General features: G+C 39.6%; 1 protein-coding gene across 10 annotated transcripts in view; it reads right to left on the bottom strand.

The window, feature by feature from the left end:
* MAP2K4 (mitogen-activated protein kinase kinase 4) overlaps nt 1–15,255 on the bottom strand; it is a 47,063-nt gene that overhangs the window by 22,180 nt on the left and 9,628 nt on the right. For 3 of the 10 annotated variants that reach the window (XM_083487613.1, XM_083487620.1, XM_083487617.1), the window contains exons 2-4: nt 15,001–15,033; nt 7,662–7,685; nt 6,302–6,401 (exon numbers count right to left, since the gene is read on the bottom strand). In XM_083487613.1, the coding sequence (XP_083343739.1) occupies nt 6,302–6,401; nt 7,662–7,685; nt 15,001–15,033 (157 nt within the window). Of the gene's footprint in view, nt 1–6,301; nt 6,402–7,661; nt 7,686–12,922; nt 13,795–15,000; nt 15,034–15,255 lie in introns of those variants that run through there. The other 7 variants (XM_083487621.1, XM_083487615.1, XM_083487616.1 and 4 more) reach the window with 4 other exon arrangements.

Genomic DNA, 15,255 nt, shown 5'->3' with positions numbered 1-15,255 from the left:
GAGTAAATCCCTCGGAAATAAATGGGGCTTACCTCCAAGCAAGACCATTTAGGAATAGCATGCAAGCCTTAATTTCAGATGCAGTATTTCCTTTTGTCCTATGAACTACATACCTGCAATAAAATTGCTAGCTAAAATCAACTAATTAGTGCCACTGACCTTCTTTGTCACAATTTGCTACATTGTTTACCACTACATGGCTTCATCATGTTTTGATAAAGGTAAATTTCTTACCTGAAAACTAGTGCTTGTGTCTTGGATCCACCAATCAGGAGAAGTAACTATTACCCTACTTATTTAGATCGGAGTGAACTGAATTCTTCCCTAAGAAACTGGAAGAGCTAGAAGCTAGCTTTCACTGTCCACTCTGTGATTGTGTGAGGAACAAGGAAGTTTCTGGATCCGAATCTCTCACAAGTATTTCCAGGTAAGAAATCTCCTCTTCTAACACTAACAAAACCTACCCCTTTGCAGGGGCAGAACAAACAGGGGAGGAAGATTCAGTATGTTTACATACATAAAAACCAACGGTCAAGTCAAGACTGTTAGGAAAAGGGATGCATCCAAATCTCCTTGAGTCCTCTGCTAATTAAGGAGAGACAGAGAGGGGGACACAGAGATCTGCCATGCTGCTTCTCTGATCTGCTTCTTAGGATTCCCGCCCCACAAAAAAGGAAAATCCAACCAGAGGCTCACAAGTAAGAAGAGAGAAAGTAAATTATTCTGATCTCTCAGTGGTGTTGAGGTTTCCAATAGGAATGGGGGGTGGATACAATGACCGTTCCTAGAAATTCAAAAAAGTAAGAGAAGAAACGAAGTCCTTAAGGCATCTTCTTCAAGGATCTAAGGTGAGATACACAGGATAAATAATGCCTTAGGCAACTGTGAGGGTTGTACCACTGTTCCTAAAGCAACGTGTATATGAAAGCATCCTTCGGAAGAGTAAAATGATAAGGAACCTTGTCTAAGACAGTGGAGATGAGCTCACCATAATCATTCCGGCGATCTCTGTTGTGAAATAAAGCGAACTGTAATGGTTGGCATGGAGACAGTCTTTACTCAAATATAACAATTCTATAATTCTTGTCAAAAAAATGTACTGGAATTAATTCTCTCTGAATAGATTTTACTTTTCTAAATCCTGAACCTTCATCAAGGAAAAAGAAAAACCTGAGTTGGATGGTGCCTGCCCCAACCCTTGAGGGGAAGTTTGAAGCTGCATGAAAAGGACATTGTGGGGGGGGGGGGCAGTTCTCCAGCTAGAGTTTTAGATTATTATGGGGCTGTTCAACACAGGTACTCTGAAGAAGAAAGCTTAGGGGGAACTTGCCAGTCTAGTACTTGCTCTTCTATTCTAGATGTGCAGAATCATTAGGTACTTCGGGATTAAAGTCATGTTCCAGCAGACATGATTTAATTATGGCCAAATCTCCCTTGCTCTGATTTTATTTTGTTTTTTTAAGACCTGAAGATTTAACGCAATGCCATCCATGCTGCAGCCTTCAGAATCAAGAACTTTGGTTCAATTTCATCAAGTTTTGAAGTGTGTACTTTGGATCTTAGTGCCTATCTTAGGAAGCCATGCTCCAACTGCAGTAACTTATTCCTCTACATGCAACTCATCTATGTAACCTGAATGGCCTCAACAATTCTGTATTCAAAGAGAAACTAATGACTTATGAACGTAGTCAAGATGTTGATCTGGATCACTTGCAAACCCCTTTCGAGCTCTCTAGCCACATTCACTTCCCCTCAATGCTGTCAGTTTTATAGTGTACAGCAAGAAAAGTGCTGTGTAAAAGACTTAGCAGGAACTGTGAACTATTGGGGTTCAAGAATTAAGCAGAATTCTTTCTGATGAAATGTAACAAGGTGATGGTCAGCTTGAAAGTATCTGTCTGTATCTCACTTCTTGCAAAGAAATACAATCTGGAGATCTGGAGGACTTAGCTATAACAGCTGCAAACAAAACGTTTTGAATGTGTTGTAAAGTGCAATAAACAATTGTGACACTAGATGCCGACTGTGAGCTATAGCAAATTCCATGTATTTTTCAAAACGATTTTAGAAGAAGCATTTTCACAACGTTTTTAGATTCCACCCCAATGAATGAACGTAGATTCCACCCCAATGAATACCAGAGTTTACCAATCTGCTTTAGCTGAAGCAGCTAAACATCAGTAAACAGGGCAGAACCAGCTTGGAAAAAACTCTTACCTGGCCTTTTACTTTCAAGAAAGCCCACTCTCTGCAGCCACTGTGCAACAAACACAGCTGCACTACAACAGGGAAGAAGCATACCTGCTGCTGTTCTGGCAAAGTGTTTTATCTCCCAGTTGTGCTTTGGGAAGCGGAAACTCTTATGTCTGATCTTTTGCAATATGGCAGCAAACCACCAAGGAAAATGAAATATTTCTAGTCTCAACGTGGTTCACTATAGCAGCCTCCAGGACTCATTAACAGGGCTCCATATATGATATAAATACCCAACCAGGGCTGCAACAATTGTGAGTCAAACATAAATCACCACAGTACCAGAACAGCCCCTAGGGTCTACAGATGTTATTGTGCATTCTGTATCTTACTGTATAGTTTACCTAGAATTAAGCAACAGACTCATGTGCATGGAAGACTGTACATCTACCACCTCTACAAACTTGCAGAATAATCTACAATCAATCTATGGAAAAAATTGACCCTAGTCCATCCAAATCAGAAGAACCCAAGTCAAGCCAGAGGTAGAAAAAAAAGGAGGGGAAAATGGAAGAGCGAGTAGTAACAATACTGATCTATCATAGGACTTATGCGAACCTTCCCACTGTGGAAGTTGTTGCTATGTTAACATTCTATGGTGAAACTATGAAAATGAAGTACTACACTGTTTACAAAACACAAAATGAGAATCTCTGTCAATCTATACTACACAGAAGAATTACAGGCAACCCCTGATTTGTGTGGGAGTGTGTGCACGATGGTGGAGCACACATAAGCCCACTCTGCCCCATTATACCTCCTTTTCCAGCCACTTACAGGTCAATTTGATGCGCATGTGCACAAACATGCGCAAATAAGTTGTTGCCTTTATATACATGTGGCATCTGAGGTAACTGCTAATTCAGGAGATCTAATTCAAGCCTTGGCAAGGACCTAGACACACCATAAAACATCAAGTCAGAGTAACTAGTCTTAAATTTATCAAGTTAAAACTATAGGACCAATACAGACATATTACAATTACACATATGTAACATCATTTTAACCACAATGTTAGCACATAAAGTAACTTTTACAACACACATAAAGAACTCTGCTCCTTAACTAGCCAAGGTGACAGGAGAAGGCACAAGACGGTGCAATAAAGTGTGAATACACTCTAACCTGGTGATGGGCACACTGGCAGCAGTTTTCCACAAAGCTTTATGCCTAATTTACATTTGGCTGCAGAACATACCAGGCAGCTTCACTTTGAATAAAGTAGCCAACCACAAATTCTACAGAAAGAAAGCTAACATTATGCTAAAACCAGTTCTTCCTTATAAACAGAGAAGCCTGCAAGCACACATTGATACTTATCACCAAGTATATTTATCCCCTTCTGAAACCACTTTTCACCTGAACAATGTGTTTTGGTAATCTCCTCCATAGCTGTTTTTTGGGGGGCAGTTGAATTCTGGACAGAGAAAATCTTGGAATGAAGAGCTTTAAAGAAGATACATTCCTTTCCTCAACCTGCCTGTAATAAAAGCTGCAATTTCTTATCTGAAGATTCCATCACTGAAGCCCCTGAACACAACCTGTGAACCCAACAAAGTATGCCTAAGGGGCAATTAAATGTGGGTAAGGAGCAGTATAACCAATGACTGCCATTAGCTTTAAGGACACAAAGATCAAGCAAATTGTCCAACATTTTCAATCGTTTAGAAAAATAGGATAAAGCCTTCAAAACAAAGCCCAAATGCCTAGCCTCCTCAGGAGAAAATATCCTCTCTGAAATTTCAGCATTACCCATCTAGATGAATGGGATGACAAACTACACTCCCAAAATCTAATCAAGACAGTTATGTTTAGGCTGCTCTTTTATACAGAATGAAGAATAACAACCAACTAATGAAACACTATCTACAATGACTGGAAATCAAGATTTAATCCAGTAACAACAAATGGCCTCATTCATAGCACATATGGACTTCCATACCAGGTAACAAAGTAAATATCCAACACAAGAAAAGGTGTCTAGAAGAAGAATGACATATTAGAAAAACCCACATTAGCAAAAGATTTTCAAAAAGAATTTGATATTTTTTTAGATGTTATGATCCTTACTTGTTAACATACCAGCTCCTAATAAAACCTTCATAAATCTGAGACATAAGATAAAAAAATTAACCACTGAACACTCGCAGTGCAATGCTAGACAAGACTACTCAGAAGTAAGCCCCACTGACTTCAGTGAGGCTTGTTCCTATGTAAGCTGGTATAGGATTGCAGCCTAAATACTAAATGAGGAGTTTGTAAAGGTGAGGGGGACAAATGGATAAAACAAGCCTTTCCTATTTCAAAAGAACTACCCAACACAAATTTTACGATAGAAACAGGCTTCCTTTCACAGACTACATAACAAGTTTATTCTCAAAACAGATTATTGATGATGTTCAGTGTCAAATGCAAGATATGTTTATCTATACAGTGGGTGGTCTAGAAAAAACCCCAACACAATATTTGGGAAGCTGGCTGTTGCAGAAAAAACTTATTTCTCCCCTTGGCCAACCTACTTTATCAAAATAGTCTTAAATTCAAAGCAATACCACCAGCTGCCTGATGAGCCTGAAACTAGGGATTTTATTATTAGATGCAAGAAGAACTGACAGACAAGAACAGCTATTATCTACAGAAATTCCAGTTCAGAAAGTCACTGGATGAAAAATATCACTATTAAAGAAAGTCAGTAGAAGGTGATGAGTTAGCTTACTAAGAATAAAGGTCTTATGAAGGTGAAATCTATCAAAGAGAAAAAGTTGAAAGACAAAAGATGCGCAGAACCACTACATAGAGAAAGGACCTATGAGGTTATTGTGAAAAGACTGTGTCCAGCTAGCTTATATATTCTAACATGGGGATAAGTCCAAAGTCCTTAAATTAATATGGCATTTTATAAATGGTGGTACTGTTGGATGCAAGAACTCTGCAGGCTGAACCTTGCTTCTCTTCTTTTTGGATGAGAAACTGGACATCTTATAAGAATGTCTACTGAAATATCTGCATCTTCTGGTTTTCAGAACTGACCATATAAGTAACAGGAATACTTTTCCAAAGTCCATCTATAATTATTTGGATAGCTTTAGAATCAAAACAAGGAAGAGTTTCTAAATAAGGAAATGAAACTGATATATTCATAGGAAATAGAAAGCTCTGAGCTATATGAACAAAGCCGCAACATACAGACACACATACATGGCAGAATTGTCCAAAGGAAGTACAAGCAACTGGAGGAATGACAGGCACAAAGCTCTGAGGATTTTTACTCTGCCGGATTTCAAAAACCTCACAAGGGAATATAAAGGAGATGCTGACTGGACAGCCTGAGAAGTCACCCATCAGTCCAGATTGGTGGATCTGAGGACACAAGGCTTGTATTTCAAGAGACATTCTGCTGCATTAAACAACCAATTGTTGGATACTCCACTTTACACTGAATCTGTATATAAGGCTGTCCGTAACACCTTTCTTGGAGACTTACAGGGTTCTAGTAACTTCTCACCACCTCTTAGATTTCTAAAAAAACAGTCCCCTCAATTTTAAAACTAAGATGTCTCACACAAATATCTTAAAAACAAATACAGGAATAAAAACTTTGCAAACTTGAAAAGCAGCAGGCATAGGTTTATGCAGTCCATGAATGAGATTAACCATAAGGCAGGAGTGGCTAAACTGTGGTTGGCAGCATGGGGCTACATTTGGTCACGCTGATTGGAGCTGATGGGAATTTGTAGTCCAAGAATATCTGGAGGACCACAGGTAAGCTACCCCTGCCATATGGAGATGACTTGCCAGCAAATGACAGGACTTTTTTTTTGGTACAGTTCAAAGGAGTAGTCTTGCTTTAAGCCTTTAGGTAAAACAGCTTATTTTAAGTTCCAAAAATACATGAGAAAATGTTACATAAACAGAACATCCTACGTCTCAGTCCAGACTACAATTTTATCTTTTGAACTGCCTACAAAATTTGTGTGACAAAGGAAAGTGCTTTATCTTCCTACTTCAAAATGGTTCCATCTGGTGGAATTTCTGGCTTTATACTCACATGTGTGGATTCTGAAAAGGAACTCCAGGGTTCAAAGTAAATCGCGCTGTGGATTTGAAAGGTGGGTTTGCAAAATTCAACTTCAGTGCTCTGCGCTTACCTGAGAGATAAACAAACACACAAAAAACACTCTTGTCGGCAAGAGAACATATATTACTGTATTGAAAGCATCCAAAATAAACCAGAACCAAAAAATATAACATATTCTTCCCAACATGAAACATTTCACATGAACAATTACATTTAATATTGCAATATCAATAGATTAGTCATTGGATAGGGCTTCTGAACTTAACTCCAAATTGAGCCACTGAGCAAGTCAGCATCTGACAAACAGCTTCTTTAGTCTACAAATGCCCTTGTTTTTACAATTATACTAAAACCCCTTCCTTTAATGCTGGTGACTAGCCGCAAAATATTTCCCATGTATTCATATTTTTGATAATATTGCTAGGTCAAGGGTCAAAATATATCACCTCATTATTCTGAAGCACTAACATGCATAGGGCGTGTACAAGGTTCAATAAGGGCAGGAATACAGCCTTGACTGTAGCTTGAATTACCACTATGTGATGTAGCTGGGTCACAAAATCCAGCAAAAGTAACTAGCAAAAACAAGCCAATACTGTTGCCTACTGAAGGGAGATGTGCAGGTCTGCATGCAATTGAGAAAACATTTCTGGGCATGAGAAAGAATGTGTAGATCAGTGTGCATATAGGAGTATGCTAGCATATGCACATGTATCTGCAAGCCTGAATGTGTGAATGCAAGAGAGCAAGGACATACAGTGGTACCTCGCAAGACAAATGCCTCGGAAGACGAAAAACTCGCAAGACGAAAGAGTTTTTCGTTTTTTGAGTTGCTTCGCAAGACGAATTTCCCTATGGGCTTGCTTCGCAAGACAAAAACGTCTTGCAAGTTTGTTTCCTTTTTCTTAAAACCGCTTGAAGAGGTGCAGTTGCGACTTGACCGTGCTTCGCAAGACGAAAAATTCGCAAGACGAAAAAACTCGCAGAACGAATTAATTTCATCTTGTGCGGCACCACTGTACTTGCACATGCCAGTAGGTGTTGAGAGAGCAAGTGTACATGTGCTTTTTTTGTAGCCAATGGGGAATGGGGAACTCCTCACTTAAAAAGAAGAAGAATCTGCTGGCATATTAATACATATAGCATCTATAAATGTGTGCAAGTTTCCTAAGCATAAATACATTGCTGTATCTCACAACTATAGCAAGTGGCAAGTTAAAGCTGCAGTTGAACTTAAAAGTTGAGCCTATCAAACATTTTACTACCATGTATTCTGCAATGAAGTGTGCCGAGGCCACCCCACGTTTACTGACTGACTGGTTTTTCATACCTCCTATCTCCTCACAGCAACAGTCTTCATGTCAAGGAAGCAGGAAGCCCCAGTTTGAGAAGAAGTAAAGGAGATTAATGAGGCACCATAGCACAGATTCCACTTAGCAAACTTCAATAATAAATGTTTTGTGCAGACAGACAGGTTATAGAAATCATGTTTGGATTAAACTTGATCTATTTTAACACATTAAGGAAAAGAATTTAAATTGTCTAACTCAATAACAGAATTAAAATTCTGATGCAAAATTTGAGTATTTCTAAAAATAAGGTACTTCCTTTGTTAGCGAATGGATGAACTGACCTAAGTTTTTTAAAACAGCTTATTAACATTCCTGTTATTCAATCACAGAATTATAGAATTGCAGGGTGACCCACGAGGATCATCTAGTTCAAGCCCCTTGCAATGCATAGGGATGATTGGCATATGACACATTAATACCAACACACTTTAACAAGGAAGTGAATTGATGGGATTTATTTCCAGGAGAGTAATCAACTGGACACTTCAGAAATCTGCCTGCTAGATTTAGCCTACAATCCCATAACCACTTACCTGGGAGTAAACCCTACGGAACTCAATGGGAATTACTTCTGAGTCAACATGTATAGGATTGTACAGTATGGTCTTAAGCACCTGGGCCCTGCATCTCAGTATCTAACGTAAGCAAGAAATTCAACTAAACCAACATGGCATGCATTTTAACCTCAAGTTGTTTTTGCTGGATTGCTCGTCTGTTACCCTCATGTTCTTTCATACACACATGCATACGCACATATATAGCAGCTAGTTCAAACTTTTCATTTGCACAAGCTCAAGGCATATGGCTTACCACAACGCCTCAATCATACCACTTTACACTGACATATCTAAACGGTAGATTAAAACCAACTGCAGGAGTGCATCTTCCTCACCGCTTTCTGCATGCTAAGAGGAAAGATGATATCAGCAACTTAGTGGTTCAGATAATACCAGAAAGGCCCACATCAGAGGAACCCCACAAGACCCAATTAATAAACCCAAGTCTATGGATATATGACACTAAAGCTAGTTAGGTAATTTCTGCTAGCTTTCATTGACATCACACTGTTGTGTGACACCACCAGAGCCTCATACCTCCCAAGTGACTTCACAAGGAAATGAAGATGAAGGCTCTATTAGTGATGCTGCAAGAACAAGAGGATTAACTCGTATACACCTGCAACATTGGGCTATTAATTCTGAAAAGCTGGGAAGCCTATCTAATTGAATGCAATTCTAGATATGCCTGTAACAGAAAACACTTCTACTTTTTTTAAAAAAAAATCCACTCAAAAAACCTCCATACCTATTTTATTAAAAGTCTAACCTGATTTTTGTGACCTGGCCTGTGTCTACAGATTTAAGCAGTACATATGAAATAAACGTTGGGTTCAGTTCCTTGATTCTGTATACACACATTAGGCACCAGGTTGGTGCACAGATAACGTTATTGCAGGTCAGAGTTGGGTTGCCTTTTCTGTCTTCCCCAGAAACTACAATGATGCTGTTACAAGACCAGAACCTGGTACACGAATGCCATCATTGTATTCTGTTCCAGGAAAAATTGGGAGAAACAAACAAACAAAAATGATCACATTTGAAGAATAAGGCCTTGTTGTAGGGTACTGGTTGTTGGATGCAGTACACGTACTCAATATTCACATTCAACATGGGAACTGCACTGATTTACATACTGATCTCTGCTCCTCCCAACAGCAGACATGGAGATTAGTGGTATTAAATCAATAAAAAGACAGTCCAGCCAAGAGACTAGAAAGAATGTTGTGCACAACCAACCCATTTTCATACTTGTCTTCTGTGCATACTATTCCCACATTTTCTGTTTAGAATTTAGCTTTAGGACCAATAATTTAGAAGGATGCCACTTGGACATCAATACATTCTGCTGCCTGGCCCCTTTGGGGGGCAACTCTAGGGCTGAGCAGAGAATTCCTCTTGTGCTTCCCAAGAATTAATGTTTTCAGTGGTGCAAAATGGGATTTAGTGATGACAAAGACAAATAAGGCATTACATATCTAAGCTTGAATCCAGAGATCCTATGAATGTAGCTCTTCTCAGAGGATTCTCCAGTAGGCAGAAGAGATGTGGGATTTTATTCAAGCCTTCCTTCATTCCCCCAGAAAATCTACTCTAGAGGGTTGGCTTTTGAAGCAGCACATAGTTCAATAAAACACTTTGCTATGCAGGAGAAGGAAGGACCTCTTTTAAACCACAGTGTAAGAATTTTGCTAAGAGAATCTCGTATTGATTAACAAAAATAGTACATGTAGCTGTCCTGGTTATGGATGAGCTGGGAATAAATATCAGTAGTATAACCTAAAGATCTTCAACCAAAAGGCACAATGAAGAACACTATCTCTATATTAAATGTAATACCAGACTATACTGTTCCCCTTTACAGAAATTCTTTACAAGCTCTGATTATTTGTTTCATGAGTAGTATTGAAAGCTAAGTATTTAGACAGCAGAAAAATAGATGTCCTGAAAGCATTCCCTAGTCCAGTGTTTCTCAAACTGTTTGATGTGGTGGACCAGCAATTCCCACCCCACTGATGTGCCAGGAGCCGGTACCATATTTGGTCCCTGAAACAACCCTCCCAACTTGGGCTGTGGTGGAGTTGTTGTGGACCAGCAGCTGATGGTTTGCAGACGAGCACAAATCCATGGACCACCACTTTGAGTAGCACTGCCCTGGTCTGCCTTTTGAGATTCCAAATAAGGGGAAAGGACAGAATGGAGTATGAAAAAGGACATGCCTCTTCCTTAATTTGTGATGGATGTACAGAACCATCCCCACCTTCTAGGTCTTGTCCCTATGTCTCACATTTTAGCTTCTAGCTCTTCTCTCGTTGCTACTTTGGAACTGAAGAAACTACTTCTCTAGTCCAAAGTATGTTTTAAAGTCTGGTCAATTTAAGCATAATAGGGAGGGCAGTAGGATGAGCATTCTAGCATTACTTGCTCCACCGCTTCCCTTCATCACTGTTTCAGTCATCTTACAGCAAATGGAAGGCAAATGTATAAAGTGTGGAAGGTTGTTTATATGCAGACACATGAACATTTTAGAAGCCTGGAAAGAACAAGTAACTTCAGAGTTAGTGCACTCATCTGCACTGTCCACATCATGTGTTCACATTGCCTTAATTGTACCATTTGCTAGGGCTTCTGTGTGTGTTATTTCTGGTAGTACTCTCCCCAAATACTTCTTGCAACATATTCCTAACAACTCCTCCTTAGTGGAGATGGCACTCATCAGTCACTGATTCTCTTGAGTTTACCAGAATTCTGTAGCTAGTCAGCTTCTCGCTGCATGAAGACTTAAGTGTGTAGACAGGAGAAAGGTTTTTTAAAAACCCAGCCAGGACACTACCATCATTATAGATCATGTGTGAACCAGGGACTTGCCAGATTAATAAGAGGTTTGCTTCTTTAGAAACTCATTTGAAAAGAACTGCTACAGAAAGGAAGAATGGATGGATAGATTGGGTTAATAATTTTGACACGTTTAGGGAGAATGGAAAGTAACCCTCCTGCCAAAACTAGTTATGGGGAAAAAACTGGGATAATCTCTCTGGTTAGGATAACATTTTTAAATATTACAGGAATGGGAGCTATGTTCTTGACTGATCTAGCAGGTGTTGAGTTGTATTCAACATAGTGCTAAGGTCAGCACAAGGATTTCACCCTGTGCAATGAAATGTTCTCCCCATCTTCCGCTTGCATGCCCTCTAAATCTGTTCTGGGGTTTCTTCTCTATCCTTCAGGGATTTGGGGATGGCATGGGGTGCATGTGAGGGAAAGAAACGAGGGGAAATCCCCTTGTGCTAGCACAAGATTTAGTTGAATACTGTCCACAGAGAAAAGAAATGAGGGTGGTCAGGGCAGGACTGCTTCTAAATGCTTTCTCCAGTGAACCACCAACATACCCTCCATTGCGTAGGAAATCGCTGATTATCCTGCCCCATTCACAGCTTTCCATTTCTTTCACCCCCCCCCCAACTGGGGCAATTTAATACTATCTCTTGACTTGAGAGATTGTGTCGCAATTCTGATATTCTGGGGATTCAAAATTCTTTAATGTAGTTAGTTTTAAGATATAAGGCTGCATAAAATACAAATAACCAGGATAATATTTGTTTCCACAGGGAATATTTGTTTGGAAGGAAAGACCATATTTCTAAGCCTTAAGATTAAAACCACTGTGAATTGTTAGCCACCTCCAGAATTATTACAAATATCACCAGTTTTAGAACATGCTCCCTAAAGCATACTTACATGAAATGATGTTCCACTTAAATCACTTGAACTGATTTCTAATTAAAGGTATTTAGGAAGGGAGTGCCTGCAAATTGCATTAACAGAGGCATAGAGAGTTTTGAAATGTCTAAGAACTATGACTTGATGGCCACAAGGTTTATGCAAATTTTATAAGCTTTGCTCATTATGAATAAAAATATGCAAATAACCTGTGGTCTACCTACTTATGCTACTTTTTCTGCTGTGACCTTCACAGCTGCCCAAGTTACTCAGTCCCCATTTATTATTTCTGCTAGAAATATATTGCTATAGACAACTTCATTAATCTTTTAAGAAGCCATCTGCTTACCCCCCCCCCAAAAAAAACCAGGAGTCCTTAATGGCACGAAGTGGTGACTGTAAAATGAAGTCATAAGACAAAAGATTCAAGCAACTCAGGGACAAAACAGAAAGGATGGTTTTCATTTCACTTTTAAATAGTAAATAGGAACTAAGACTCCTACTCCTGAAAACTGGATTGGAACTACAAGATGGAGAAGGGAAACATTAACCCTCTTGCAGGGGTCAGCAACCTTTTTCAGCCGTGGGCCAGTCCACCGTCCCTCAGACCATGTGGTGGGCTGGACTATATTGGGGGGGGGGGAGAGAACGAATTCCTTTGCCCCACAAATAACTCAGAGATGCATTTTAAATAAAAGGACACATTCTACTCATGTAAAAACTTGCTGATTCCCAGACCATCGGCGGGCCAGATTGAGAAGGCGAATGGGCTGCATCCGGGCCCCGGGCCTTAGGTTGCCTACCCCTGCCCTAGTCTCAACCTGGGTCCCATCCTCCTGTGGTTACCAGTAGTAGCTATGGGGCCTCTTATCAAGATCAGGGCCACAGCAGAGACCGTTCCCCTTCGCCCCCATGGGCCTGATCTGGAAGCCCCCACAGCTCCTATTTGTTTGAAAAATTACCTTCATTTTTGTTATGGCCCTCACTTTTAAGAACTAGCACTTCCTCATCCATGGGGACAGCATTCTGCACAACAACAGATATGTCATTGTGACAGGAAAATACAAGGTGTAAAAAATACCATGTAAGTTATCTCAGAAGCTGCTTGAATCTTTTCAGTTTACTTTTGTCTTGTCGTTTCCCCCCCTTCTAGGTATATACCTTCACAGTGCTGCAAAAATGCATTACAAACTGACTACAAAATAGCATTTCCCAGAGGAACCATAGTACTGGAATAGGAGGCAAACTACATTTCTGATCGTCTAGATGGCTGGTGGCGATATTTGGGGCACAAACTGTTTTGCATTTCTTGATTACCATCCTCCTACTAGGGATCATCTTTAGAACCCTTAGGCAGCAAATCACTAAGCATCAATAGTCATCTTACAAGCATTTCATCATTGCAAAATTAAATATGCATATCCATTAGCTTCAAATAAAAATGAAAAATATATGCAGCCTGAATGCAAGACGGATGTGTTTCACTATACAAGGTGTACCCAGTAGAAGGGGCAGGGGGGAATGCTAGCAGTGCCATTTTTGTCTCCAATGAAGTTCCCACTAAAGCATGGCAGGCAATCATAACGATATAATGAACATAGCAATTTTAAAAAATGAATGCCATAAGAGAATGAAACAATGAAAAAATTAATTGTGCAGAGCTTCCATTAATCATCCAAACACGGGATGATAGTGACTGACAATTTTTCCTGACTTTTATAGAGACGTCAGTTTCAAAATGATGTATCCAGTCATGTTTTCAAAAGTTATCATTCCAAAGGTACACAGAGAGCACTACTGGGTCATTTAAATTACAACCAGAGCCCATAGTAGAATACAGTGGTGCCTCGCAAGACGAAATTAATTCGTTCTGCGAGGTTTTTCATCTTGCAAATTTTTCGTCTTGCGAAGCACGGTTTCCTGGGTATTAACGGTTTTAAGAAAAAGGAAACAAACTTGCAAGACATTTTCGTCTTGCGAAGCAAGCCCATAGGGAAATTCGTCTTGCGAAGCAACTCAAAAAACAAAAAACTCTTTCGTCTTGCGAGTTTTTCGTCTTGCGAGGCATTCGTCTTGCGAGGTACCACTGTACCTTGATTCAGTCGCACAGGACAAGCTTTGCATGACAAAAGTTAGAAGCTCAGCATCTCCACTCAAATGATCTCAGGTAGCAGTGGGAAAGACTGTTCCATGAGATCTAGGGAGAGCCAGTGCCAATCAGATTAGACATTACACTACTGGATTGATGGCTTGACAGTTGTCGCATTCCCATGTAACACTAAGCCAAACCATGACTTAACACAAACATGCTAGCTCTAGGGAGAACGCAACCCCTTTGATCATCCCTGATTATTTTAGCTCAGCACAACAATGAAGCCAAGGTTGGCTTAGTGTATCATCCACACACTGACCTATGGTTATCTCCTCCTTAATCATGGTTCGTAGCCAAGGTTTGCTCTTGACTACATCACAGTTAAGGAGCGTAGAGTTTAACCACAATCCCACCTTCAGATGACCTGTTAAGCCAAACTTTGGCATCACTGCTATGCCAAACTGACTGGGCAGGAGCAAAGTGAATGCGAGCCATTGTTGGGTTTACTGTGTCACGCCAACAAGGGCAATGCAAAGCAGTTCATGCCAAACTTTAAAACAAGAGCAGAAACACGAAGGTGACTTGGGCCCCTACCGAAATAATCCCCTCAGTTCCTATGATTACTTTTTCACTAAGTGGTTAGACACCATTAAACCCCAAATATCTATATTTCCACTTCATTTTATAAAAGTCTTAAATCTTTCATTCATTACAATTTAGGAACAACTATCTATGTGACCTCTAGTTTACTATCCAAGAAGTATAAGAGATACTAAAGAATTATTGACAGAATTAGATTTGGGTAGCAAGATGAAAAATGGAAGCTCTGCCCATGTATTAATGCATGGCTGGTTAGTTAGATCAACAGTGGACACATTCCCAGTACCAAGAATGATATAAAAATAAAGTAAAATAAAATAGCAGAATACTATAAAACATGTAGCTTACTTTGTGCTTTTTCACAGAAGTTTATCTGAAAGCCTAAAGCAAAAAAGATAAGTTCTAGTTCATTTTCTGGAAAATAGATATTTGCACAACCTTTAAAAATCACATTTCATGTTCATTTAAAAAAGCACCCTCAAACACCAAGTAAAAGGTTAAATCACTGCCTGAGTTGCAAAGACAGTACTCCAATAACCTGTTTTCTTGTCAATATCTAATACCTTTTGGAAAAGTCCAAGTTGTACCATACAGTACTGTCCA

This window comes from Podarcis liolepis (assembly GCF_965112155.1).
Source record: "Podarcis liolepis genome assembly, chromosome: 2".
Lineage (NCBI taxonomy): Eukaryota > Metazoa > Chordata > Lepidosauria > Squamata > Lacertidae > Podarcis > Podarcis liolepis.
Note: the sequence above shows the minus strand (reverse complement) of the source record. Positions and strands in the feature narration are given on the sequence as shown.